The sequence below is a fragment of the Eulemur rufifrons genome, chromosome 16, assembly GCF_041146395.1.
Source record: "Eulemur rufifrons isolate Redbay chromosome 16, OSU_ERuf_1, whole genome shotgun sequence".
NCBI classification, from domain to species: Eukaryota; Metazoa; Chordata; class Mammalia; order Primates; family Lemuridae; genus Eulemur; species Eulemur rufifrons.
The window spans coordinates 68,310,545-68,335,552 of record NC_090998.1 but is presented as its reverse complement, the minus strand read 5'-3'; the positions used below and the strand labels follow the sequence as shown (position 1 = coordinate 68,335,552).

The following is a 25,008-nucleotide window of genomic DNA, read 5'->3' as shown; positions in this document are numbered from 1 at the left end:
AGTTGTCTTCCATGAAACTGGTCCCTGGTGCCAAAAAGTTTGGGGACCACTGGACTAGAGAACAGAGGTGATGTCAAAATAGGGAAGAAATGGGGGTTATAATATGGAGAAAAGAAAGAAAAATGTCCTTGTTGAGATAATAGGAAATGGAGTGGAGAGGGCTCTATTTATCTTCCCTGCTCTTGATATATATACTTATATATATATTTCCTGGTGTATACGTTTTATTTTGGGTTCATACAGAACTTCAAAGCAGAAGTTTAATGCTATGGTTGAAGTCTTGCTAGCTTAGCCTCAATACAGAATTAGAAACACACATACAACTTATGCTGATTCCTCAGGACACCTGGAGAGTCTAGGTTTACAAGCATTCTTTAATGTAGCAGCTGAAGATGTATCGACGTGTCTTACTTAAGGGACTGCTGAGCAAAGCAATGCAACATTTGCCTACTATGTACCCAGCTAGGTGTTGTGCATAGGGATGGGGGTGAGAGGCAAGTATTTTTTACAGAGGTAGATCATGATCTTTTTTTCTCAAGTTGCTTGTTAGTTTGGGACCTAAGAAACAATACTAAAAACACTGTATGTATTTATAGTCTAAATTTTGTGTAGATTAGTAGTAGGCGTTCATTAAGTGTTTGTCAGGTGAGTAAAGAAATGATGTGCTTCATGTTGATGAGCATCGTAATCGCCTGTTCTGCTCATTAAACTTGTAGGTGCCTGGGCCCCACACCAGGAAACTGCTTTGATACATCTGAGACAGGGCTCCGGGCATCTACACTTTTAACAAATTTCTGAAAGAAGGTTTGAGAACCATCGATCTGGAGGGTCTATTCTGTCAAAGTTTAGAGACTAAAAAAAATCTTGGCCCTAATTTAATCTCAATTCTTACCATGACTAGTTATACCTATGTTGTATAGATTTATAAGGATGTCAGGTTTATACAAATCTCCAAAATATGTTTAAAGTAGGTCACTGGGAAGTTACATCTTTCATGGAATTGCTTGTTTAACCCTGGGAGGAGCTGAGAATGAGCTGGGGAGACCCGCACTTGTCCTAGGCAGATAATTTCAAATATGTGGGCAATGAAGCGTAGTTGGAAGATAATGCTGTATCTGACCACAGGCTGAGCATCCTCAAGATTAACATGATACTTAAGAAAAATTGCTTGGAGGCATTATTATTTGTTAAGTGTTTAAGGAATACGACTTAATAAGTACTACTTCCTGTGAAGTGTCAAACCGGTATTTCCAAGTGGAATAAGTAGGTATTATAAGCACCTTCCAAGATTTTCTATTCTTGTCTTTAACCATCTGCTTATTCTAAGCTAGTTACCTATCGATTGATACAATGAGAAATGGCAAGAAGCCTTAATAAGATGAGAAAGAAGAGAAGTGCCAGGAAAGGGATATTTGTTAATATTGACACTAAAACATAATTCATCACTCCAAGGGCAAATGTCAAATCATTAAGCTGAAAAAAATGATTTTTCCTCCTTCCAAAAATTAACTCAAGGGAATAAAATTAAGTTTGAAGAGTTGCTTTAGGGAAATTTGTGTATTTTCTTTGGATTATATTTTTTAATAAACCACTTGGGGAAAAGTCAAGTTAATAAAACATAGGAATATCACTTCTAATTGAATAAATAAAGACCTACATAATTCACAGCCTGTATTTCATAGAATAGGAAATATAAAAGTATTAAAAAAAAATGCCTGAGGTCAGAACATTTATAATCTAGTTTGGGAGGTCAACCATCTCCATAAAAATACGAATATACATATCACTAACACCACAATACCAACACATAAATGGTTTCCATTAAAAAGATTTTATGGTACAGCACAGGGCCTGCTAATTTCTTGGTTAAAAGAATGGATTTTGGAATCTGGCAGACCTGAGTTTAAATCCCAGCTCTTTGACCTTGGATAAGTAATGACCTGTCTAAATCTCAGTTACTTCCCACTTTTGTGGTATAGATTAAATAAGAGAAAGTATTTATAAATTTTTATCAGTTACTGTCACATAGCATCTTTGTGCCTCATCAGTATAATAGAGGTATCAATAGTACTTAACCTTATAGAGTGATTGCGAGGATTAAACAAGTTAATAGAACGGTGGTTGGAATATAGTAGGTGCTGCTAGATCTTAGCTAATTATAGTGACAGTAGTAGGAATGGTGTTTGCAGGATCATAGGATACTGGAGCTGGAAGGGAATTTAGAGAAAATCTAAACAAAGTATTGTATAAATAAGAAAACGGAGACCCAAGAGTGGGAAAACCCAGCTCCTGGCCCCATTACCAGGGCTGTCTTTTCTGGACCTGGTTTTCAAACTGGCTTCTAAAGCCCACCAGACCGCTTGGCCTTTCTTTATATATCTAGGTGTCCAAATGATACTTGGCTTGAAGAAAGAATTGAGCATACTAAAAAAAAAAAAAAAAAAAAAAAGTTTGAAAGCCACTGCTTTAAAGCGGAGTTTGTAGGCTATCATTTGAGGACCGGCCAATCACAGTCTCTTAGGGACTTACTTAGTGTACAGCTGTAAGGGCACCACTACAGAAGTACTGAATCTCAACTTGTGGAGATGGGGTGTAGGAACCTTAATGTTTCCAACTAGCGTCCTACATTAGAGTTATTTGCATAGAAGTACCAAAACTGCATAAGCCATGATGCTAATAGTGCTGTTTTCTTCATGTTTGTAAAGAAACTGAGTGTTCCTATCCTAATTAATTTCACTAATTCAGAGAGCAACACGAGTGATTGTTGAGTTTTATGGATACAGATAATCATAGCCTTTCTCTAAAGAACAGTGGGGCAAAGCATCTTGATGGAAGCCAGGAATCCTGGGTTGCTTGAATACCAGCTCTACTGCTACCTGGCTGTGTGACCTTGGACAAATCACCAAACCTTTTTGGGATTCAGTTTCCTGATTTTTAAAATGAAGAAGCTGGACATGATCAATAGTTCTTAATCTAGGACGCATAAACTTCAAATGTTTGCACATGGAGCTCTGAATTGTGCCTTCATGTGCATTATGTCCGTTGCTGATATGAGAATGTAGATTTCATCATTTCTCAGAGGAGAAGTCTGTGACTCCGAAGACAATAAGAACTACTCAATTAGGGAAATTTGGAGGCCCTTTTCAACTTTGAAATTATTTTATTCCATAATGATATTTCTTCAGGTTGTACCTCTTGGAATAATTCAATAATGCCTGGACCAAAGGAAGTTATACAGAATGAGAGCAATGTGCTTTGCAGGCATAACCTTGGCACATTTTATTTGAGGGCAAGAAAGTGGGCTTGGACAGTGTAGTTTTGCCTGTGCTCACAGTAATTTCTTCAACTGAAATCATTCCTTTGCAGTCTCTACTCGTTCCTGTCTTTGCATTCGGTGACAACTTGCACTGTGCCCACAAACCTTAAGTTTGTTTGCTTGGGGTGATTCTCATGTCACAGAAGCACATGATTTATGATTTTACTGTCAATTTTTTTTTTTTAATTTCTTCTTGGACACTTTGTACTGTCCCTACGGTCCCCATGGTTTTCATTTGAAATCCTCTTGGCATATTTACTCAGCATAATAGTTCATCTATTTACAGAACATTTTGCTTTGTTTCTAAAAAATGTTGCAGGACTTGTTTTAAATGGCAAACTCAGACCTACCTAAAGAAAGGGTCAAGTATCTAGGAAAAGGATGAATCAACTTTTAAAACTTATATCTCTGGGATAGTTAGGTTGCAGCATTTAATAATTGTAAGTGTTCATCTAAGAAAGAAATCCAAATATTGATGTAGTTCAAATTAGTTTTCCCTGTTTGTTCCCCCTACTCTTCCCATGATTTGTGATGATGTTTTTCCTTCATTTGGGGGAATTTAATTAAATGTGACTTTGTTGCTTTTAGAAAATATTTTATCTTTATCTACTGAGTAATGATTTGTCTTTCTTTTTTAAAGTAGATTGCTGTCCTGTCCCCATCTTGTAGAGGTAAAATTACTCTGCCTTTTCAAGGTCAGTCCACAAATCAGTGAGATAGAATTAGAGCAGAGGAATCCATGGTTTTCCTGGTCTTATGGTGCGCTCTTATTTTAAGTCATGTTAATACATGACTCTTGGAGATTATAAAAACATCCTCAAATAACAGATTTTCACACTTTGAATGGACAGGTTTGATTAATTCTGATTTTTGTTCTTCTTCAAATATGTTCTTCAGTTAGAATTACCACTGCATTAAACTGAAGAATTGTAGCCTCTGAAGTTCCCCATTTCTGGATGACTTCTAAGCTTTTCTTTAAATGTCCTATGCATATCATCGTCTCTTTAAAAGTAGAGGTCTCACATAATTTTTTGACCTTTGAAAAACAATAGTTTGATAGATGAATAGTTTTTAAAATGTATTTTTATTAGTTTGCCATATTTAGCATTTTAATTTCTACTTCTGTGGTCAGTAGAAATTTATTTCTCTATTTAAAGCTATGTTTAGGACTTCTAGTATTTAAAGAAAGGACAGAAGTATATTAGAAATAATATTTATAAAAACTATCAAGATGGATTGCTATATTATCAAGCATATCAATCTTATCATTTAAAAAATCATTCTTTCTTTATAGAATAAACCATTTAGATAATATGTCTTCTGTTCTTGGTTTTTAAAACTGGGTTGTTTCCTTACTTTAGTTTTCACAACCCTATAAGGTAATTATTTTTACCCTCAACCTATTGTTTAGGAAGCTGAGATCCAGTGATGTTTAGTAACCGGACCACCATCACCTGGGAAATAGAAAGCTGAGTAGATTTGAACCCATAACTAGCTGTCTTTGGAGCACAATAATCTGGTTGATAATTTATAATGCCTTCCCAGAATTTTCAGATGTCAGCTTCAATTACAATAAATAAATTATTGTAACCTGTTGAATTTTATTTCCTGAATTATAGTCACCTATCTTTATTGTGATTAGGAAGCTCTTAAACTGTAGAAGCTCAATTAGTGCTACTTAACTGGAATCGTCATCATCAGGTAAAAAAAAAAAAAAAGTTTTTAATCTCTTCTATTGGAAAGGAAAACAGGGGCATCCACCTTTACCTAAGTATTCTTCACAGAGGAAAGATGACCTAGGAAGGTCTCCTGAAGTTGTTGTCATCTTATTATTTTTTTAATCACTGAGTTATTATAAAAAGAAAAACACCCAAACATCTTTGAAAACTAGAGGTGATTGACCGGGTTGGTTAGGTTTTTAGTCAGTGTCAGTGGGAGATAATTTATCAGAAGAAACAGAAAAGCAAAAAACCTTTTCCTGTATTATTTTGGAAGGCCGCTATACATGAGTGAACTATGATATTTAGATAGAAGAGTAGAGCTTTTTTGCCTCTACAGCCATGATTCTTAAACTTCACTGGGTCTGATGAGACTGAAAACCATGGACTCTTCCCTCAGAAAGGTTCACACATGCACATTTTATATGCAGTGTCAGGGAAAGAACGAGTCACTATTGCATTTTGATTTCTCTATTGGACTTGGGAGAGACAACTCAGACTAGTAAGGATCTCGCCAAGAATAGCCAAGCGGCCACTGATTTCATGAGATTTAGGGGCCTCAATGACATTTGAATCATGAGATCCAGTGATTAGAAAGTGTTCTGACTTTGAGTTCTTTTTCTCCCGAGTCCAAAAACCCGCAGGACATGCTATGCAGCCAGCTCCAGTTTGGCTTGCAGACTTTTTCTTGGCCAAGTTTCCAGCATTTCCAAATGCTGTTCTCCTGTGCATGTTTTTTTTCCAGTGTCACTGAATATGATCAGTCCTCAGAACAACCAAAGATGATGGCAAATGGGGCACATCTTATAAAGTTAGCCCATCACGAAGTAACTTGTTTTTGGAGTTTTATAAAATTTTTACCATCTGGCATCCTTTCACTCCAGACCAAAGCTCATTGGAATGATTTGGCCTTTGGTAAAATTTTCCATCAATTAAATTCTGTTTTTTTGGATTTTTTTTTAGAATAGATTTGTTTTCAAAATATGTAGCCTTAGTTACTTATCCATTTAACTCTATCAACAGGGGACACCTCGCTAGACTCTAGACCAGGTTTCTGCTTTTCTAGTTTCCAGTTTCTGTATAAATGTTTAGTGGATATTTGGCACTTTTCTAGTGGTCTTCTAACCTTCTGCCTGGCTGTGTTCTCTTTGCACCAATCCCTCCTTCCAGACTAATCTTGGTAAATTTATCATCATGCTCCCTCCCTGTTTAAACATGTTCTGTGCTGCACCATAACTTATGTAAGAAAGTCAAACCAGACTGAAATTTTAGTAATTATCTAGTTTACCCTCTTTATTTTACAGAAAAGGAATAGAAGTTCCACCCGATGATGCAACATGCCTAAGCAGAAGCAGACTTTTGCTGTAGGGTTCTGGTGGTAGAGCCGTACCTTCCTGCCTCCCATTTAACCTCTTAGGCCAGCATGTGAGAGAACCCTCTCTCATGTGGCTTTCCGGGCATATTTCTTAGCTCTTATCTGGCCTCTTTAATACACCATGACTGTTCCCATTTCTTTGTCTTAGCATGTGACCCTTCCTCTATCTAGAATGACCCACTCCCTTGCATTTAACATTGAAAGAAACTTATATAATACTTGTTCACACATTGTGCCTAAGCACTGAGTATTTTACAGGAGTTGTTTAATCCTTATAAACCCATTAGCTAGATTCTATTATGATTGCCATTACACTTCTGGAAATTTAGGTTAAAGTAGATGAAGTAACTTGCCTCAGACCCCTGGCAGGGTCAGGATCCAACCTGAGCAGTCTGTTTCCAGAAGTTACTCACTGCCTCTAAGGAACATTTCCAGGTTCCAGGCCAAAGGCTCCCTCTGCTCTATAAAACTTTCCACAATGATCAATTTACATTAGAGAAGCCAAATTTAGCACAAGGTTATCTGTGCCTTGTGAATACTATTCAACATACTACAGGTAGAATATCCCTTATCCACAATGCTTGGGACCAGCAGTGTTTAAGATTTTGGATTTTTTCAGATTTTGGAATATTTGCACATACATCATGAGCTATCTTGGGGATGGGACCCAAGTCTAAACACGAAATTCATGTACAGGTTATATACATTGACTGAAGGTAATTTTATACAATATTTTTAATAATTTTGTACATAAAAAAAGTTTCTTTAAGTATTTATGCGTGGAATTTTCCACTTGTGACATCATGTCAGTGCTCAAAAAGTTTCAGATTTTGCAGCATTTCAGATTTCTGGATTAGGGATGCCCATCCTGTATAAAATCCTTACAAAGTATAATATAATAGTTTATGAAGTGACCACAAATATCTGTAGCTTGACTTCCTAAGTTCTCTTCCAAATGTAATTGGAAAGGAACCAATGAAAGCCAAGAAAGTTACAGAGGGGAGACCACTGTGTAGGTAGATGTGCTGAGCACTAGCACGCCGGGCCGGGGCATCCTGCCACCACCAAGCACTCCTGATGCCCGTGACCTTGGACATGCCAGTTGACCTCTCTGAGCCTCCATGTCCTCAGCCATAAAACAGGCTTAATAAGACATCTCATGGAGTTGTGGTAAAGACTGTGTATGAAAAACTTGTTATAAATTGTAAAGCACTTTTCAAAAGTAGTATTATTTTTCAGTCCCACTAGAAATTAAATATCAGTAAATCAGCTTAATGCAAAAATTGCTTTATTATTATACACTCCCCCAAGTGGTACAGTGTGGAGATGTCAGTCTTGGTAAGAGAAGTTTTTGAACAAATTTTTTGTGTATATTAATATAAATTATTCATAAAATGGAATTGGCTAGCATATCCCTCATATTTTCTCTGCTCTTTAGATATATATGCAGATCCTAAGTTTTCTAAATACTAATTCAATTAATTGTATATTTTTTAGTTTTAAAATAATTGTAAATTATGCTGAAGAAGGGGCTAGATTGTCAAGCAGCTCGTGTCTGGAATACCTGCAGCTTCTTCCTGCCTTTTTCCGTCTGGAACGGCTTTAACTTACATGGTTGGTTCATAACGAAATAGAATGTTGCTTATCAATGTCATATTCCAGCTTTCACACCGGCAAAGGTGTCTACTGTGTTTTTGCCACCGGAGTTTATATAAAATGACTAGATCATATTGCTTTTTGAAGATAGGGATGAAGATTCAGAAGAGAAAAGAAATTATGAAAGAAAGGATGATGGGAAGTTTGACTAAGAGGAAAAAAGTGCAAAGAGCAAGGAAATTAACCCCTAAAATAAATGAAAAATGCCACCTTTTGTGGCAGCTCTAAAGTGTTTTCCATAAGCAGCAAGGATTCTACTATTTTTATTAAGGGTGACATGAGGAGGGATAACGGTGGGGACTCACAAGTGGAAAATATTCAGGACAAGTGCCCAGAGAGTAGATGAAAATGTGGTGCTAAGAGAAGAGGGAGGCTCTGCCCTCAGAGGGACCTGGATTCTAGTCCAGACTTAACATGTAGCCGTCTGACCTTAATGAAGTTATTTGACCTCTTTGAGCCTCAATTTCTTCATCTGTTAAATGGAGATAATATGACAGAGGGATCTGAGGCTAGGATGTGATAATGCAACTTGTGCCTTAATGAACACTGTGCCTGACATATAGTAAATATTCAGTAAATGTTAAACACCGTTACCATCTTATGATGAAGTGAACTGAAGAAGGAACAGCCAGACTAGGTGCCTCAGCTCCAGGCTAAAATGAGTGTGGGGTGGTATCACTGGGAGTAGGATGGTAGTGAGCACGGTGGCATCAGTTACTACCTTGGCTCTTATCTGCCTAAGTCTGGATTCTTTTCTCACCAAAGTGCTCTTAGATTCTAGGAGCTAATGGCAAGGCCAAGAAGAACCATGTGGATAATGTTATGAGACTGGTGGGAGATAGCCTAGCCCAGCAAGCGTGTACATGATCTCAGCTTTCTATAGGGAGAATAAAGTTTTTAAAGATAGGATGGGTGGTAAAATAAGTCTATAAAGCAAGGTAGACCCATTGACGATGAAATGGTGCAAAACTACTTTTTACATTGTGTATTGTCTTAATACCCAATGTGCTAAATCAGTTGTTGGCTATGTTATTCAGCTGGTGATATAAGACAAGGGTGGGGATGACATAGTTGGTGATGTAGGAGGGGAAATAAGAGAACTTAGAACTCTATAACTTACCAGGGTTTTGTGCCTCTGAAGTTAGTTGCCAATACAGCTCTGAATAAAGATTGTGGATTGAGTGTTTACAGTGTGTTTGGCACATTCATCTATTTCAACGCTAAATGACTATTTGACATAGGTACTTTGATGTCCATTTTGTAAATGAGAGGAAACAATGTACAAAGGGTTTAGATTTGTTCCCAATTCCGTGGTTCCAAATCTGTTACTCACTTATGCCCTGATTGATTAAAGCCTTTAAAAGAAGCTAGGCAGACATTTGAGGCATCTCACGTGTTCAGCTTATGCTAAGCAGATTGTTACATCACAAACTGAATCTTTCTAACTTATTTAAGTTATAAAGCATTTGGATTTCGTCAGCAGCATTGTTCTTTTGAAATTTCACCCAGCTTTTTTTAGGATCAACATAGAACAGTAGTTCTCAAACTGAAGCATGCATCAAAGTCACCTGCAGGACTTGTTAAGTAAGATTCGTAGGTCAGGCATAGCCTGGCAGGATAATTTGCATTTCCAGCAGGTTTCCTGCTGCTGGCACATCACATGGAGGTCCATGCTTTGAGAACTCCTGACGAGGAAGCATACCTTATTACTAATTCTGTGGAGAAACAGTAGGAAAATAGTCCCGCGGGGAATTCCAAGGTAACAAGTGGAAGTTGAAATTCAGATCATGTTTCGAAAACTCAGTAGGTTATACTTAGCCAAGCATAACTGAATTCGAAGGCCAAAAGATTTTTATTATCCCTTACTGGTTTTTTTTTTTTTGTTTTTGGAGAATGCCTTTGATTACAAAGGGAAATGTAGGATGAAAAATCAATATATATGTAAATATTTAAATCCACTGATAACTTTAAAAAGCGTAACAGATTTGTATGTGTTTTTCTCCAAACCACTAAAAATAATATGATTAATTGATGTGTATGAATTTTCTTATGGAATTCTCTCTCTCTCTCTCTCTCTTTTTTTTTTTTTTTTGGTTTCTGTAGGTGGCAAATCTTCCAAAAGACTACATGATTACCCTCAAATATGTCCCCGGGATGGATGTTTTGGTATGTAAACTATAACTCCCAAAAGAGATGGGATCATTCATACTGAGATAGGAAATTGTCTGCCATTTGGGAGTTTGGTAATTATCAGGATTTGAAGATGTCTTTGGAATTTGATTTTGTATAGGTTTTCCCCTGTCTGAAGCAACTGCTAAACTTTAGCACTGAGCATTTCAGTACATGTGTCTTAGACCTTACAAGTCGTCCCTCAGTATGTGGGGGGATTGGTTCCAGGGCACTCCCACACACACCCCACCCGCCCCTCACACTGTGGATACCAAAACCTGCCGGTACTCTAGTCCCTTATATAAAATAGTGTAGTATTTGCGTATAATCCATGCATATCCTCCATATACTTTAAATCACCTCTAGATTCCTTATAATACTTAATACAATGTAAATACTGTGTAAATAGTTGTTATATTTTACTTTCAAAATTTGCATTATTTTTTATTATTGCTATTTTTCCAATAGTTTTCACCTTTGGTTGCTTTAATCTGTGGATACAGAGAGCCAGAGCCATCTCTACTCCCAAAGTAAATAAGATCATCTTCTTTAGAGCTAACCACAGATTTCTTTTTCCTTGAGCATCTCCCAGAAAGGGCTTGCGTGGAAATTTATATAAAGTCTTTTCTCTTCATATCTGAGAAGGTCTTATGTAAGTTTCACTCTTACCTATTTGAGAACACAAAATATTTTATCTCTGAATTTATTAGCAGTGCAATAGATTTTTAGAACTTTACAGTAAAAGTATATGGTTACTGTTATAAATATTACTCTATTACTGAAGCCAAGATATTTTAATTATTTTTCTCGTTACATAGTATCAGAACTCATACAATATAGTGATATTTCAAGCGTAGAGAATAATATAATACCTGGATACCCATCACAGAGCTTGTTAAACCCTACCATTGTGCAATATTTGCTTCAAATATATTTTTTAATAATGAAGCATTATAAGTATAACTAAAGATATTCCTCCCCTATCTCAGTCCTCACTTTTTCTTTTAGGGGTAATGATTATTCTGAGCTGGACTTTTTCATTCAATGCATGTTTTCAGGGCTTGGGATGAGGACAGCATCCCCTGTAGTTGAGTAGAGCAGAATGGTGCATGCTAGCCCCGCACACTCTTATACTTTTACTGCAAAGTATGCATCCATACATAAGATAGCAAGCTTTTTGCATATTTAAAATTATGTTTGTGCCATTATTACTATATATACTTTGCAACTTGCTTATATTTTTCAACATACTTTTGACGTGTTGTTTCATATTGATTCATTTTAACTACTGCATTGTGTTCCTTGAGTAAATTTAAAACCATTTGGCACTTATTACACAATCACTTGGTGCAGATTGTTTTAGGTTTTGAATAATTTTGGGGATCAATCAAAATGATTACCAATTGAAGCACATCACTATGGCCTTATGCTTAAAAGGTCTTTCAAAAACTACAAGACTACCATTTCAAGAGAATGTCAATGGCTGTATTTCTTTTCATTAGTAAGCATTTTAGCATGAACTACCTAAAGTTCCTTAGAACTCCTTAGACCATGTATCAACATGTCGAACCAGTTTTCACCTAAGTCAATGTCTATCCTAGGGAGTTCTCTGGAAATAGAAACGTAAAATTATAGCAGCCTGAAAGTTAGTTAATCCAAGGATCTGATCCCTCAGTCAACAAGTATTCAGTTAGAAAAACTAACCAAAAGGGCTGGTTAGGAGCCAGCACTTTACTAGACAACTTTAAGGAACAAACACACATCAATTAGGCAATGACCTTATGTTAAAAACTTTAATAATAAGTGGGAAGAAATTGTCTAACCTTTTATAATTTTCCATTTGCAAGATGATTTCACATATTTATTTCCTTGTATGATTGAAAAACCCCTGTGATGAAGGTAGAATTCCTGTTTTACAAATGACACAGTGAGGTTTACAGCCCAGAAGTATTTTGTCCAAGGTTATACAACTAGAAAGTGACAGAGTCTTAAAAAGAAACTCCCAGGTCATCTGACTCTTAACCCTGGGTTACAGAATGTGGGGATCTAAATAATTACAATTCCTACCAAGGGAAAGTGTTTGAAGAGAATCCTCTAGGTAACAAAGACCCATCCCTACTCCTGGCTACAGCAGCTAGTTTAGGATGGTGCTTGCCAAAGTTACTCGAGGAAATCCTGCTGCTCTCCGAAAAACAAGTGTTGAACTGAAAATAACTAGATTATTTTGTGCTGGTGTAATCACAGATTGTGCTAAAGCCTAGATTGCAGTATCGGCTAGTGATAGCAAGAGCCAAACTTGTGAAAATAAGGCCGATTCGCTGCCACACATTTTGTGCTTGTTTCTGTAATTGAGCAAAGTCCACTATTATTTGATCCTGGCACGCTGTCCTGGAGCAACTGGAGAAACACTGTTCTTGGCCACCACAACTGGCAAGAAAAACAAACCCGTGCGTAAGGCTTTGGGCAAAAGCAGGAGTACTTACCCTTTGTTTTACCTTCATTTTAAAATGTTAGTTTCTGCCAAGACCAGAAGAGTTTCCCAGTGGAGGGGCCTCTGATTATTTGTGAGTGGTCAGAGTCCCAGCTGCCTTATCTTTTGTCTTTAAACAATAGAGGGTGGAGTGGGAGTGGGTGCCAGAAAGATTCTCTGGGGCCAAGGCAGCAATATTCTGCCAGATGCACTGGGCAGAAGAAAGCTCTAGAATAGAATATACTTTAATTTTTTTTGTTTTTGTTTTAAAAACCAACTAGATATTCCTGGAAAAGGGAGTCCACTTTTCTAACAACCTTCTTAGAAAATTACCTAGAGGATTTTCTCTCACAAATAGCAGGGTGTGATCAACCACTTAGTATTTAAATCTAACGATAATCATCAAATTCTATTTTAAACTCTCCGAAACTATAATATTGCCAGACTGTTAGGATGACCTTCAACTTCCTAACCTTAAAAATACCTAAACATTTCTGGTCCTTTCTATTTACTAGACTTGTTATTGCGGAAAGAACAAAAACCGAGTTGTGGATTATTGCCACACATCTGTGTTCATTCAAACTTTTATAACATTACATCAACGATGGGTTGTTTGTGATATTTGAGTAAAAAAGTCTTCATTGCTATTTAATTAAAATAAATTATATGTTCATCAGTTTTCTTTTGGCTTTTCATTTGGAAATAATTTCAAATTTACAGAAGAGTTATAAGTAATATTCATAGAATACCGGCCAGGCACGGTGGCTCATGCCTGTAATCCTAGTACTCTGGGAGGCCAAGGCAGGAGTATTGCTTGAGCTCAGGAGTTCGAGACCAGCCTGAGCAAGAGCGAGACCCCCATCTCTACTAAAAAATAGAAAGAAATTAGCCAAACAACTAAAAATAGAAAAAAAAAATTACAGGCATGGTGGCACATGCCTGTAGTCCCAGCTACCCAGAAGGCTGAGGCAGTAGGATCGCTTGAGCCCAGGAGTTTGAGGTTGCTGTGAGCTAGGCTTATGCCATGGCACTCTAGCCCAGGCAAGAGGAGTGTAACTTTGTCTAAAAAAAAAAAAAAGAATACCCATTACCCTTTAATCCAAATCCACCTATTTTTTTAACATCCTGCCGCAATTGCTTTATCTATTGCTTTCTTTCTATATATGCATGTGTGTCTTATTATTCTGAACTTCTTGAATAAGTAGTATGCATCATGAGCATTTACCCTTAAACAATTTACTGTGTATTTCCTAAGTAAAGGATCTTCTCTTACCTAAACACAGTACATTTGCAACTTCAGTAAATTTGCCAGTAATTACAACATTTTATTGGCTATATTTTAATTTTATCTTTTTTTGACTTTTTACATTTCTTTTCCTCCAGTACGAGATCCATGATTTGCATTTTGATATCATGTGACTTATGGCTTCACACGGTCATCTTCTCTGTGAATACATTATCTTACAGGGCAGAAGGGACTTTGGAGATGTAATTATGTTAAGGGCTTTGAGATGAGAAAATTATTCTGCGTTAATCTGGGTAGGCCTAATCTAATCCACATAAGTCTATAAAAAGGGAGGCAAGATTGACAAAGCCAAAGAGAGATTTGAAAATGTAACACTGCGGGCTTTAAAGATGAAGGAAGGGGCCACAAGCCAAGGAAAGTAGGTGGCCTGTAGAAGCCGGAAAAAGGCAAAGAAAAGCAGTCTCTGTTAGAGCCTCCGGAAGAAATGCAGCCTCAGTGATCACCTTGATTCTAGCCTATTAAGACTTATTTTGAACTTCTGACCTCAAGAACTGTAAAGTAAGAACTTTGTGTTGTTTTAAGCCACCAAGTTTGTGGTAATTTGTTATAGCAGCAATAAGAAACTAATACATTATGTATCTTTAGTCTCCTTTAAGAATTCCTCAGCCTTTCCTTGTCTTTATGACATTGAAATTTTTGAATTAGACAGTTCTCCCCTTAATGTAAAGTATTTCTCTTTGAGACATTTGATTAGTGTTTCTTAATGATTCTATTGGGCTCATGAATTCCAAGCCACAGTGCTACACAGGTGATGATGCATGCCCAGGTTATCACATCCAGAGGCAACCAATGTCCACCTTCCCTCCAAGGAGCTGTTTGTCTTGATCACCTGTTTATGATGCTCATCTACTTGTGTGTATTTACTCTTTAGCAATTTGGGGGAGGACACTTTTAGACTATGTAAGCATTCTATTCCTTATCAAAGTTTTTTTTCATAGATTTAGCATCGATTGATGATTCTTACCCAAATCAATCTTTACTATCATTCTTCATCAGTTTTTAATTATGATATTTTTTAAAGCATGGCTAAGTGAGGAAGTGTTTGGTGACCTACGATGTTACTCCAACAATAACCCTTCCAGGCATCTTCCCTCTGCAGCTCCCTTCCTCAACCATGCAGTTTCACCTCTCAGCTATTCCCGCTTTTTCTTGCCTGGTCCTGCTGCTGCCTCTGGGCTCTTCCCATCTCCCTTGACATCTCAGGATTTATTATTTGAGGTTTTTTTTTTTTTTTTTCAAAGTCACCACTTTATTCATCATCATCACTGAACTTAGGCACAGGCCAGAGATTGTCAGGCATGGACAGCTGTGTCTTTTGTCACTGTGTTCCAAACACTGGCAACGGCATATGTGATGTCCTGGTTTTGATTCTTCTTGAGTAGATGGAGTGATTTTCTTTTTAATATATCTGATCATTTTACCTCTCTGCCTTCATATTCATTGAATGGCTTTTCGTTGCTCTTAGGAAACAGGAAAATGAGCTCCTTCGGCAAGGCCTCCAAGACTCTCATGATCTAGCACCTTTCCAAGTCATTTCAGTCCCTCATCCTCACATGTGCCCATTGCCACCATTGCTTCTTGTGTGGCTTTCTCTGTACCTGGAATTCTGCTCGGTCCTTTTATCTAGTTAACACCTGACGCTTTCATATTTCAGTTTTACTTCTGTAAGGAAGCCTTCCTTCGCCTCCTATAGAAACTCTTTGCATAGCATTTCTCAGAGTAGCATTTTTCTATTTGTTTGTGAGATTGTTTAATTGATAATCTTCAACTAACCTGTAAACTTCTTGAGGACAGGAATTGTATTCTTTTTGCTCTATGTTGCATCCTCAGTGTCTATTGGGTAGGCATTTAGTAAATATTTGTTGAAAGAAAGTGAAGAAAGGAAGGAAGGAAGGAAGAAAGATCCCTGACATGTATTAACAAATCATTTGTAATTTCCTTGAAGCACAAATTTCAACTGAATATAGTCCATCATAATATTATGATGAGGTGAGTGCCTGTAACTCATCACACAGTATCTGCACCTTAACATTATTGTTACCTTCTTTTAGACAGGTGTGCATTTATGAAAGATCTTAAATTGTGAGAGTTATGTTATGCAATTTGGAGGAATCATGGTGTCCTTGAGGCTTTCATTCTATTGCTTTAATTGAGCCATTTCTGTATTCAAAAACCTTCTCATTGTTCCCACTTACTGCAAACTGAAAGCCAAATGCCTGAAATTAATGTTCATGATTCTCCATAATCTTGTGTCACCCTAGCCATCTAATCTTAATACCCATTATTCTCCAACAGAAACTTGCCATCCTAGCCACACACATCACTGCCTCCTAAAGTCACCTTGCTTATTCTCAACTCCAAGACTTTGCTTAGGACGCACTTTCTTCTCTCATTCACCTATCTAAATTCTCCTTACAGAATCATGGAATGTCTTGGGGGTGAATATGTCTTAATGGTCATCTCCTCCAAGGTTAGTTTAAGATCCCTTTTTCTCACAGGGCAATTTTCTACTCTTTCAGACCACATTTTCTCTCCCCTGTATCATTTGGTCAGGGAGAATTGACATCACACCTGCTGTGTGCTGAGCATTTTACTTGGTGCCAGGATCATAGCAGTCAGCAACACTGACATCGTACCTGCTGTGGACATTATCTTTTAGTTCATTATCTCTTAATTTCTATAGAATTTGTCCAGAAGCTATTCATTTTGGGTACCTGATCATATATTACTTACATAATAGTTTAATATTGTATGCATTATTGTATTTTCCTGAAAGTATTGTTGAAGAAATAATTAAGGTAAGAAAAGCCTGAGATGTGGTATACATGCAATAATTGTCAGATGCCATCATTATTACAGGATTTTGTTGTTATGTTTTCTCTTTGTACTGTATCTTAACTATCTAAAGAGCAGGGAGTAAATCTTTCACTGCTTTGTATTGCCTTACCATTCTTTAGCCAATAATGGCTACTCAAAAAATACTTACCAATAAACATTTAACTGCTGGCAAAAATGCCAGATTTCCAAATCTTGAAGGTGACCATCTTATTAATTGAGACTTCTGTGATTCTAACAATAAAAGTCCCATTAGTGTAAGGACACTAAGAATAGCATGCCACCTAACAGCAGGGATGCAACTGAGCCTCATGAAAGGACTGGAACCAGTATTGGAAAACTATCAATTTTCCTTTCATTGTCTCTGAATCTCTGCATCTCTGCCTCATTCTTCTTGTGCAGAATTTATCTCCTTTGTTCCAGTCACCTGGTAGAATATAATGGCCCCAGAGGTCCCAAATTTGCATACTACGGTTTCAGCCCTGCTCAGAGACTATCAGTTCCTGTCATCATTATCAGTTTTAGGGAGGAACTTTCTGATTAGCTCATCTGAGTCAGGTGACCACCACTGTCCAGTCAGCTGTGGCCACAGGGCAAGTTCACTGCTGGTATGTAAGATGTGGAGTACCTCCTATAGAAATAGAATAAGCCAGCCAAGTAGACACCGGTACTCATCTACTCCCACCTCCCATGTAGTAAGAAAGTATTTCTTTAAAGGAATAAGCATAAATGTTAGTTGAGTGAATAAAATTTGACATTAAATGTTGTTTTGAAGTAGCTCTTTTGTACACTCAACCTACAGTACTGGAACCCATCTTAATAAGTGATTGTATTATAATAAATTTTATTTAGCCCAGTCTATTCAAAATATTGTCATTTCACCTTAAAATCAATATAAAAACTATTAATGGAATATTTTACATTTTTCGTATTATTCAAAATCCACTGTACATTTTACACCTGCAACACATTCCAGTTCTGACACTAAATTTTCATCAGAAATATTTACTCCATATTTAGATTTTCATAAAATTTACCATTGAAAAATATAGATTCCTATTCTTATGTTTTTGTCCAAACACACTTAAAAGTTTTCTGGTCACTAAATCCAGTGATTTTTTAATTTAAAGAAATTATAGTTAAGTAAAATTAAAATTTTAATTCCTTGTCACATCAGGCACATTTTGAGGGCTAAGCAGGTTCAGATGGATAGTGTGACTCCCGTTAGACAAATAGAGAAACTTGAAGCCATGAAGAGATTGAGTGACTTGCCTAAAATTGCAAGGTGAGTCGACAGAGTTGGAACTAAAAACTGGGTCTCTGGTTTATCCTGGTTGCTCTCCCTCTCCCTGTTCCTTCACTGTGCTATTTTGGGTCTGGCTCAGGGGCCATTTATAGGCCTGCCCTGGGAAATAACACACATTTATAGTGCTCTGGTTGATTACCATTTTCAAACAAGAAAATGCAAAGTTAGACGACTAAAGTGAACACAGAAGACTCAAATTAATTTTTTAGGGAGAAGATGAAAATGAATCATTACAAACCCTAGCTCAACCAAAAAGGAGTTAAGATCTTGGAGTCTATGCTAGCAACATGAACATCACAGTATTCTGTAAAGTAACTTTTATAAGAATGTTTTACATTTGCCGCTCATGGAATGTTTGAGAGTAGAGTGTCAGCTTTCTAGCTATAGGATAAAAGCCAGAAGGATATGAAGAAAGTCAACAGATGGCAATTGGCACTTGCTATTTCATCGGCACGATTCATTGGAGAAGTTTGCTTTCATTGGTGTGACTCTGGATTAAATGAAATGAGACAGAAAGAGCTATTTCTATTCCCAAGTGATTTCTTAATTGATCCTTAGAACCAGTGTGTCTAGTCCAGATGTGGGACCACATGACTCATAGTGAATCCGGCAGAAAAAAATACTAATGTTTTATGTGCTTCAACTATTCTCACTGATGCAAGAACTAGATGAGTGATTGAGAGCCCTGGTTTCCAATGTTTCCGTTTACATTTGTTATGTAACCTTAGACAAGCCATTTCACTGCTCTAGGCCTTGGTTTTCCCATTTATGAAATTGCTGGGACTGGACCAGAGGGTCTTCAACATTCCTTCTAGATCATTCTAATGACATGGCTCTAGATGAAGAGGTAGATGCCAAAAGCACTAGCAGAAAGGAATGCTTTGTGCCCCGGGCATGCATACCTTTGTAGCAAGGCTAAGGTTTGACACACATTAAAGGAACCAAAACTGAAATAATCAAACTGGGCAGTAATGCTGGTAATTGGATTAGTTAGATTAGAAGGCTGGGTGAATAGTCCTTGGAAATATAGCTACCGAATGGAAAGTAGTATAAAGTTCACCAATGAAGAAATGTTGTAGTATATTTTGTCTACTTTTGGCTTCTAATTCAGTAAATCTTAAGGTGACTGATCTTTGAGATTCTCTCTACAACTAATCCTAATGCAGAATAATGTGTCAGATTCTTTCAGCTAATAAAGCAGTACAGTTTCTTGAATGAGGCGTATATCAACTTTTTAAAATTTATGTTGGGTCTTAGAATGTGCGTGGGTACTTTTGTTGTTGGTCTTTGGAAACAGTCATGTTCCTAGTTATGTTTAGAATACTTCTAATTTTATTCATTTTTAATTACATCCTTTATTTAAGCCTTTAGTGAAATCATGGATTTGGTGCTCATGTTACTTTAAAATCCCTAATGAAGTTCACAGTTTTTAACCAAATTGTCAGTAGTAGTGGTAGCTAGCAGGTCAAGGATATTGGCTGAATATGATTGATTCAGTTTGCATTCTGGAACAATACATGTTATGTAGGAATGGAAAGCACATGTTGTTTCAGTAGTCCTAGCTAGAGCTGCTATAATTAACCCAGAAAATGTAAGACAGAAGCTGCCAAAAAAGAAGGTAAGAAATTGAAAGTATGGAGTCAAGAAAAAAGTTTTCACATTCAAAGCAAGGTTTATATTTCTTCCTTTGGAAACTATGTGTATGGGTGAATGAAACATCAAATTACTGTACATGTACTTCAGGAATTTAAAAGACATTCTTTGTGTCACCTCTGACATCCTGTGTGACTGTCAACTTTCTTCATCCTTTACATTCTTCTAGTGAAAAGGAGAGCATTATACCCTGCTTTCTTAGAATAAATGTTGTGAGTCAATACTAATATAAAATTAAGTTTAAAATGGTCTCTGAAAGTTAAGAAACAGTGATAATAACATTTACTAAAGCAGAGGAAAATTGCATTTGTGAATTTGACAATGTTTAATTGTCCATTTCATAATCATAGTCTTGGAAGAATTGAAAAACAGAAAGACCTCCTATCATCTCACAAATGAAATACTTAGATCATTGTATTTTATTCTCTTTGAAAATCATTTACTATTTTAATTAAAAAATACACAACTGCTTGATGTTCTAGTCAAAACTGGTTTCTTCTCTTACAGGCAAGCAGGTTGAAACCGGCTGACATTGAATATTATTTGTTTACCTTGATTTTATCTTTAATAAATCCACGAATCTTAAAAAGCTAATATGTAGCTGGTTAAACAAATTACTGAAAAAGTATACCTTTGAATTGATGATGCAGTCTTTTTCCAGGGAACTATGGCACAAGCAAGAATAAATAATGAATGAAATATAATTGTAAGGGTTTGTCAAAATACGTGGCTTTTCAGCTATGTAATCAAGTAGTTCATATCAGTTGTCAACAAATTGTTCATAATTTTAAAAGAGCAGACATTAGAGTAGGATTAGATTGTGGGATATCCATGATTTAACTATAAGAAATCACAGGATTGGGGTTGAAAATTTTACTGGAAACAGTTGATTGTCAGACTTTTGATTTTGTTATATGTAAATGGGGGAGGGGTTATAGCTAAATAGGAACTATACAAAATGTAAACACAGAGTTAAGTTAAAAATAGGTATCAACAGAAGTAGCAGTAAGCACCCTAGAATTCCCCAGCTTAAAAATAAGAAAGAAATAAACAAAATTCTTCTTTAACCACAAAGAAAGCAAAAAAAAAAGAAAGAAAAAGAAGAAGAAACTCATTCATTTAACATTTAATTTAATTTTAAATTCAATTTTAATTTAATTCAAAACAAGGGAGTCTGATTTTGGTTCTCACTTGTCAGTGATCCTAGGGAAGCATATTCATAAAGTAGAGGAAAGAAAGAGTTTTAAAAGATTAATACCTGGAATCTATTTGTCACAGAAAAATTTGCTCAATTATAATTCAATGAATTGGTGAAGAGTATTCTGTCACATAAATATTATTCAGTATAATACTGAATACTATTTACAGTATTGGCAGTATATGCTGTGTTCTATATATATCCTAGGAAATCTGTTCATTGCTGATAGGGCTGTTTCTAAGGAATTATATCTACCTAAAGCGAGAGAAACTTGCAGAGGAATTCAGCACCCAAGGAAAGACTGATAGCTTTCGAAGAGACCTGTTATATGATGCAAGTATGAACTTGCATGTGCTTGAGATAAGCAGTGGTTTAACAAAACAAAGACTCCATTCTGAAGATACTTTGGAAACACATAGTCTTTGAGAACTTGGTTATTATGAGTTGAAATGGCCACTTGAACTAATTCCCATTTTGAAGTTTATTTATCCTACTAATTTGATGCCAAAGCCAACAATCCTGAAAGTTTTGAATGACATTTATGCTTCCAGGAATTGGAGCTTACCTATCTGTAGATAAACTGGTTTCCTTTTTGGCTGTATTATATTAATTAAAACTGTTCTGTTAAATAAATGTAAAATGGCTCCCTTGTATAATTTAGAATAAATAAATGACTTTGACTTTCCCCATAGAGATATTCTGCTGGTAAGTAGAGAAATAAAGTGTGGTGGTTTGATTTTTTTTTTTTTTACATGGCATAAGTTTCTCGGAATATAATATTTTTATTACAATAGAAGCTGTATTAAATTATTTATGATTTTAATGAGCCAAGTCAGTTTTAGCTATTCCTAATAATAATCTTATTTATCTCATTGCAGCATTTGGCAGGGTTAAAAATAAATCAGATTCTCCACTTAAAAGATCTTTATAAAAGAAAAGATAACATGTTAAATTATATGAAATAAGCAAACTTATGACCAATTATATTCTAAATAATGTAAAATTAATTTTAAAAATCTTAAAATTTATTCTAATATACTGAAAAGTTCTTCCTAATAATCTAAACCTATATTGACTAACACCTATTTAGAGCAGTGGTTGGTAAACTATACCCTGTGGACCAAATCCATCCCTCTACCTCTTTTTTTGTAAGGCCAGCCGGCTAAGATTGGTTTTTACACATGAACTTTTGCAGTCTAGTTGATGAGAATGTTGCCTTTGAATCCCCACTAAGCAAAGTGTTAACCCAAAGTAAAAGAATTCCATTTTTCTCCTTAATAGAGCTATATAACAAAAAATTATACTGTATATACAATTAATAATGTTATACAAAAGAAATTGTATTTAATTATTATTACATTTTGAATTTTATAGGAAAAATCTTGTGGAAATATGCTTTGTGTTGTTGTAAATGTACCTACATAACATATTTTACCTTTTGGCACACAAAATCTTAAATATTTGCTGTTTGGTCCTTTGCAGAAAGAGTGTGCTAACCTCTGATGTAAAGTATTTTTTCCTCATTCATCCTTTTTTTACTCACTTGGACCATTCAGCAAATAGTTTCTGAGCAAATGCCATATGTCAGGCACTGTTCTAGGTATTGGGGATACCACAGGGAACAAGACTTAAAAGATCTGCTACCCTCATACAACTTATATTTAGATTACCTACATTATCTCCTCACAGATTCTCTTTATGGAAGGTTGCTTATTTTCCTGTATAGACAGGCAAAGTGACTTTCAGAGTTTATGTCACTTGCCTGGAGTCTCTTAGCCAGAATTGAACTCACTCATGCTTGACTCCAAGGCTTGAGCTTCTGGCTTTATGGGCTCCATGCTTGGTTTAATGTTCTGCTATCACAATCTTGAAATTCTTAATAAGATTTTTTTCTTTTCTTTAAAATATTTTCTTAATTGACTTTATTATCAGATTTTATTTTATTTTTTTTAGACAGAGTCTTGTTCTGTCACCCAGGCTAGAGAGTACCCTGATGTCAGCCTAGCTCACAGCAACCTCAAACTCCTGGGCTCAAGCGATCCTCCTGCCTCATCCTCTTCCCCCTCTCCCCCCCCTCCCCACCCCGCAAGTAGCTGGGACTACAGGTGCACACCAAAATGCCTGGCTAATTTGTTCTATTTTTAGTAGAGATGGGGTCTCACTCTTGCTCAGGCTGGTCTCGAACTCCTAAGCTCAAGAGATCTTCTCGCCTTGGTCTCCCAGAGTGTTAGGATTACAAGCGTTAGCCACTGCACCTGGCCTGAACAAGTTTTTGAACAATAATTTTTGCACAATGAATACATTCGCGTTTTACACTAGGTCCCACAAATAGCGTAGCTGGTCCTGACACCAGGCAAAAGTGCTTCTTCTCTCCCAGACCATATTCTTGCCAAGGCTGTTTTATCTATTTAAAAGCCTTGAAATCTGTCAAGCATTTTCAAAACATAAGCTATTATTAATCAGTTATTTTATGTTCCAGTGTACCAAAAGACTGGAAGTTCCTTGAGGGCTAGGACTTTCTCCTACAGTAATTATTTTGTGATTCCCTCTGCATCTTTAGCTCTTTTGAGAACACAGTGAGTAAACGATAAATATTCTTCAAGAGAATTAAATTCCATTAATATCTGAACTTTATCAAGGGTAAATGTTAGTTTTCTTTTGGCTTAAATTATCTTCCATGGAAGAGCAAAATTTTTTATAATCAAGGCTTTCCTCTGATCTTTATGCATTTGTAAATTTTAAAACAAGTTATTAGATCTGAGTTAAAGAAGACACAATAATTGACCTGTTCTGTTTTAAGGAAATCCGTTGTCCAGTAGCCAGAGATTGAAACATTGATGGCTTTGAAGAGTCCTCTGAGTTTACCGCACTTATTAAAATAGATGCTTTGTCTCCTTTCTCTCAATTTCTTGCAGCCTAGTCATTGCTGGATAAGTGAGATGGTAGTACAATTATCAGACAGTTTGACTGATCTTCTGGACAAGTTTTCAAATATTTCTGAAGGCTTGAGTAATTATTCTATCATAGACAAACTTGTGAATATAGTGGATGACCTTGTGGACTGCGTGAAGGAAAACTCACCTAAGGTAACTTTGTGTTCATTGGGATTGTTTTTTATTACTCTTCTCTAAAACCTGTGCTCATTGCTGGTGTTGGGGGTATCGGGACATCTTTATTTGTGAGATTTTGAATTAACTTTGAATTTAAAAATCTTTTTAAGATGAGCATAGAAAACAAGTATTTGCAGTTATACAGTAATACTGAAACATACAGACTTAAATATTGTCACCTAATATAAAAATAAAATTTCTTTATACTATGATGTAAAAAGGCCCTCTTCCTTTTTGTTTTTATTTCATAAGAAAATGAAATCCTTAAAAACCCTCTTATTAAGATGTTCATTTAAATGAAAAACTGTCTATGATGAATGTTAATCCTTGCCCTCTTATTGGTAATCTAATCACCCCATGCGCCATAACAAAGAAGTTCATTTTTGTCTCCTCAAAGTCATTGGATAATTCGTCATAATCAACTTTTAGGATATGGGCATGACAGCACTTTGGCTTCTAAGCATATAGAATAGATACTGTACTCCAGAAATTAAGAATGAGATGTTGGGGTTCAGATTCTGGCTCTGTCACCAAAATTAGTTTTGTGAACCTAACTTCTTTGTGCCTCACTTTCTTTATGCCTAAAATGGGGACAATGGCAGAATCCACTCATAGTGTTGACAGTAGATGATTTGTGATGAGTACTTTAGCATGGTGCCTATCAAAATAAAAGTTAATAAATTTTGACATTATTGTTGTTTATAGAGCTGTGTCTATAACACAATAGGGCTTGGGAGAACTTCTTTGGTATAGAGCCTACTGGACTTCTGTTAAGTTTAATCCCTAAATTTTATACAAGATTCTGCACCTTAATACCTAAATATTTTTTTCCTCTGTCCCATCCAAATTCCATCTACTCTTTAAGGCCCAATATCAATCCCGTTTGTGCTCTCCAA

General features: G+C 36.1%; 1 protein-coding gene across 2 annotated transcripts in view; it reads left to right on the top strand.

Annotated features, from left to right (window-relative positions):
• KITLG (KIT ligand) overlaps positions 1–25,008 on the top strand; it is an 82,968-nt gene that overhangs the window by 33,619 nt on the left and 24,341 nt on the right. For both annotated transcript variants that reach the window (XM_069490477.1, XM_069490476.1), the window contains exons 3-4: positions 10,169–10,231; positions 23,918–24,088. In XM_069490477.1, the coding sequence (XP_069346578.1) occupies positions 10,169–10,231; positions 23,918–24,088 (234 nt within the window). The remainder of the gene's footprint in view (positions 1–10,168; positions 10,232–23,917; positions 24,089–25,008) is intronic.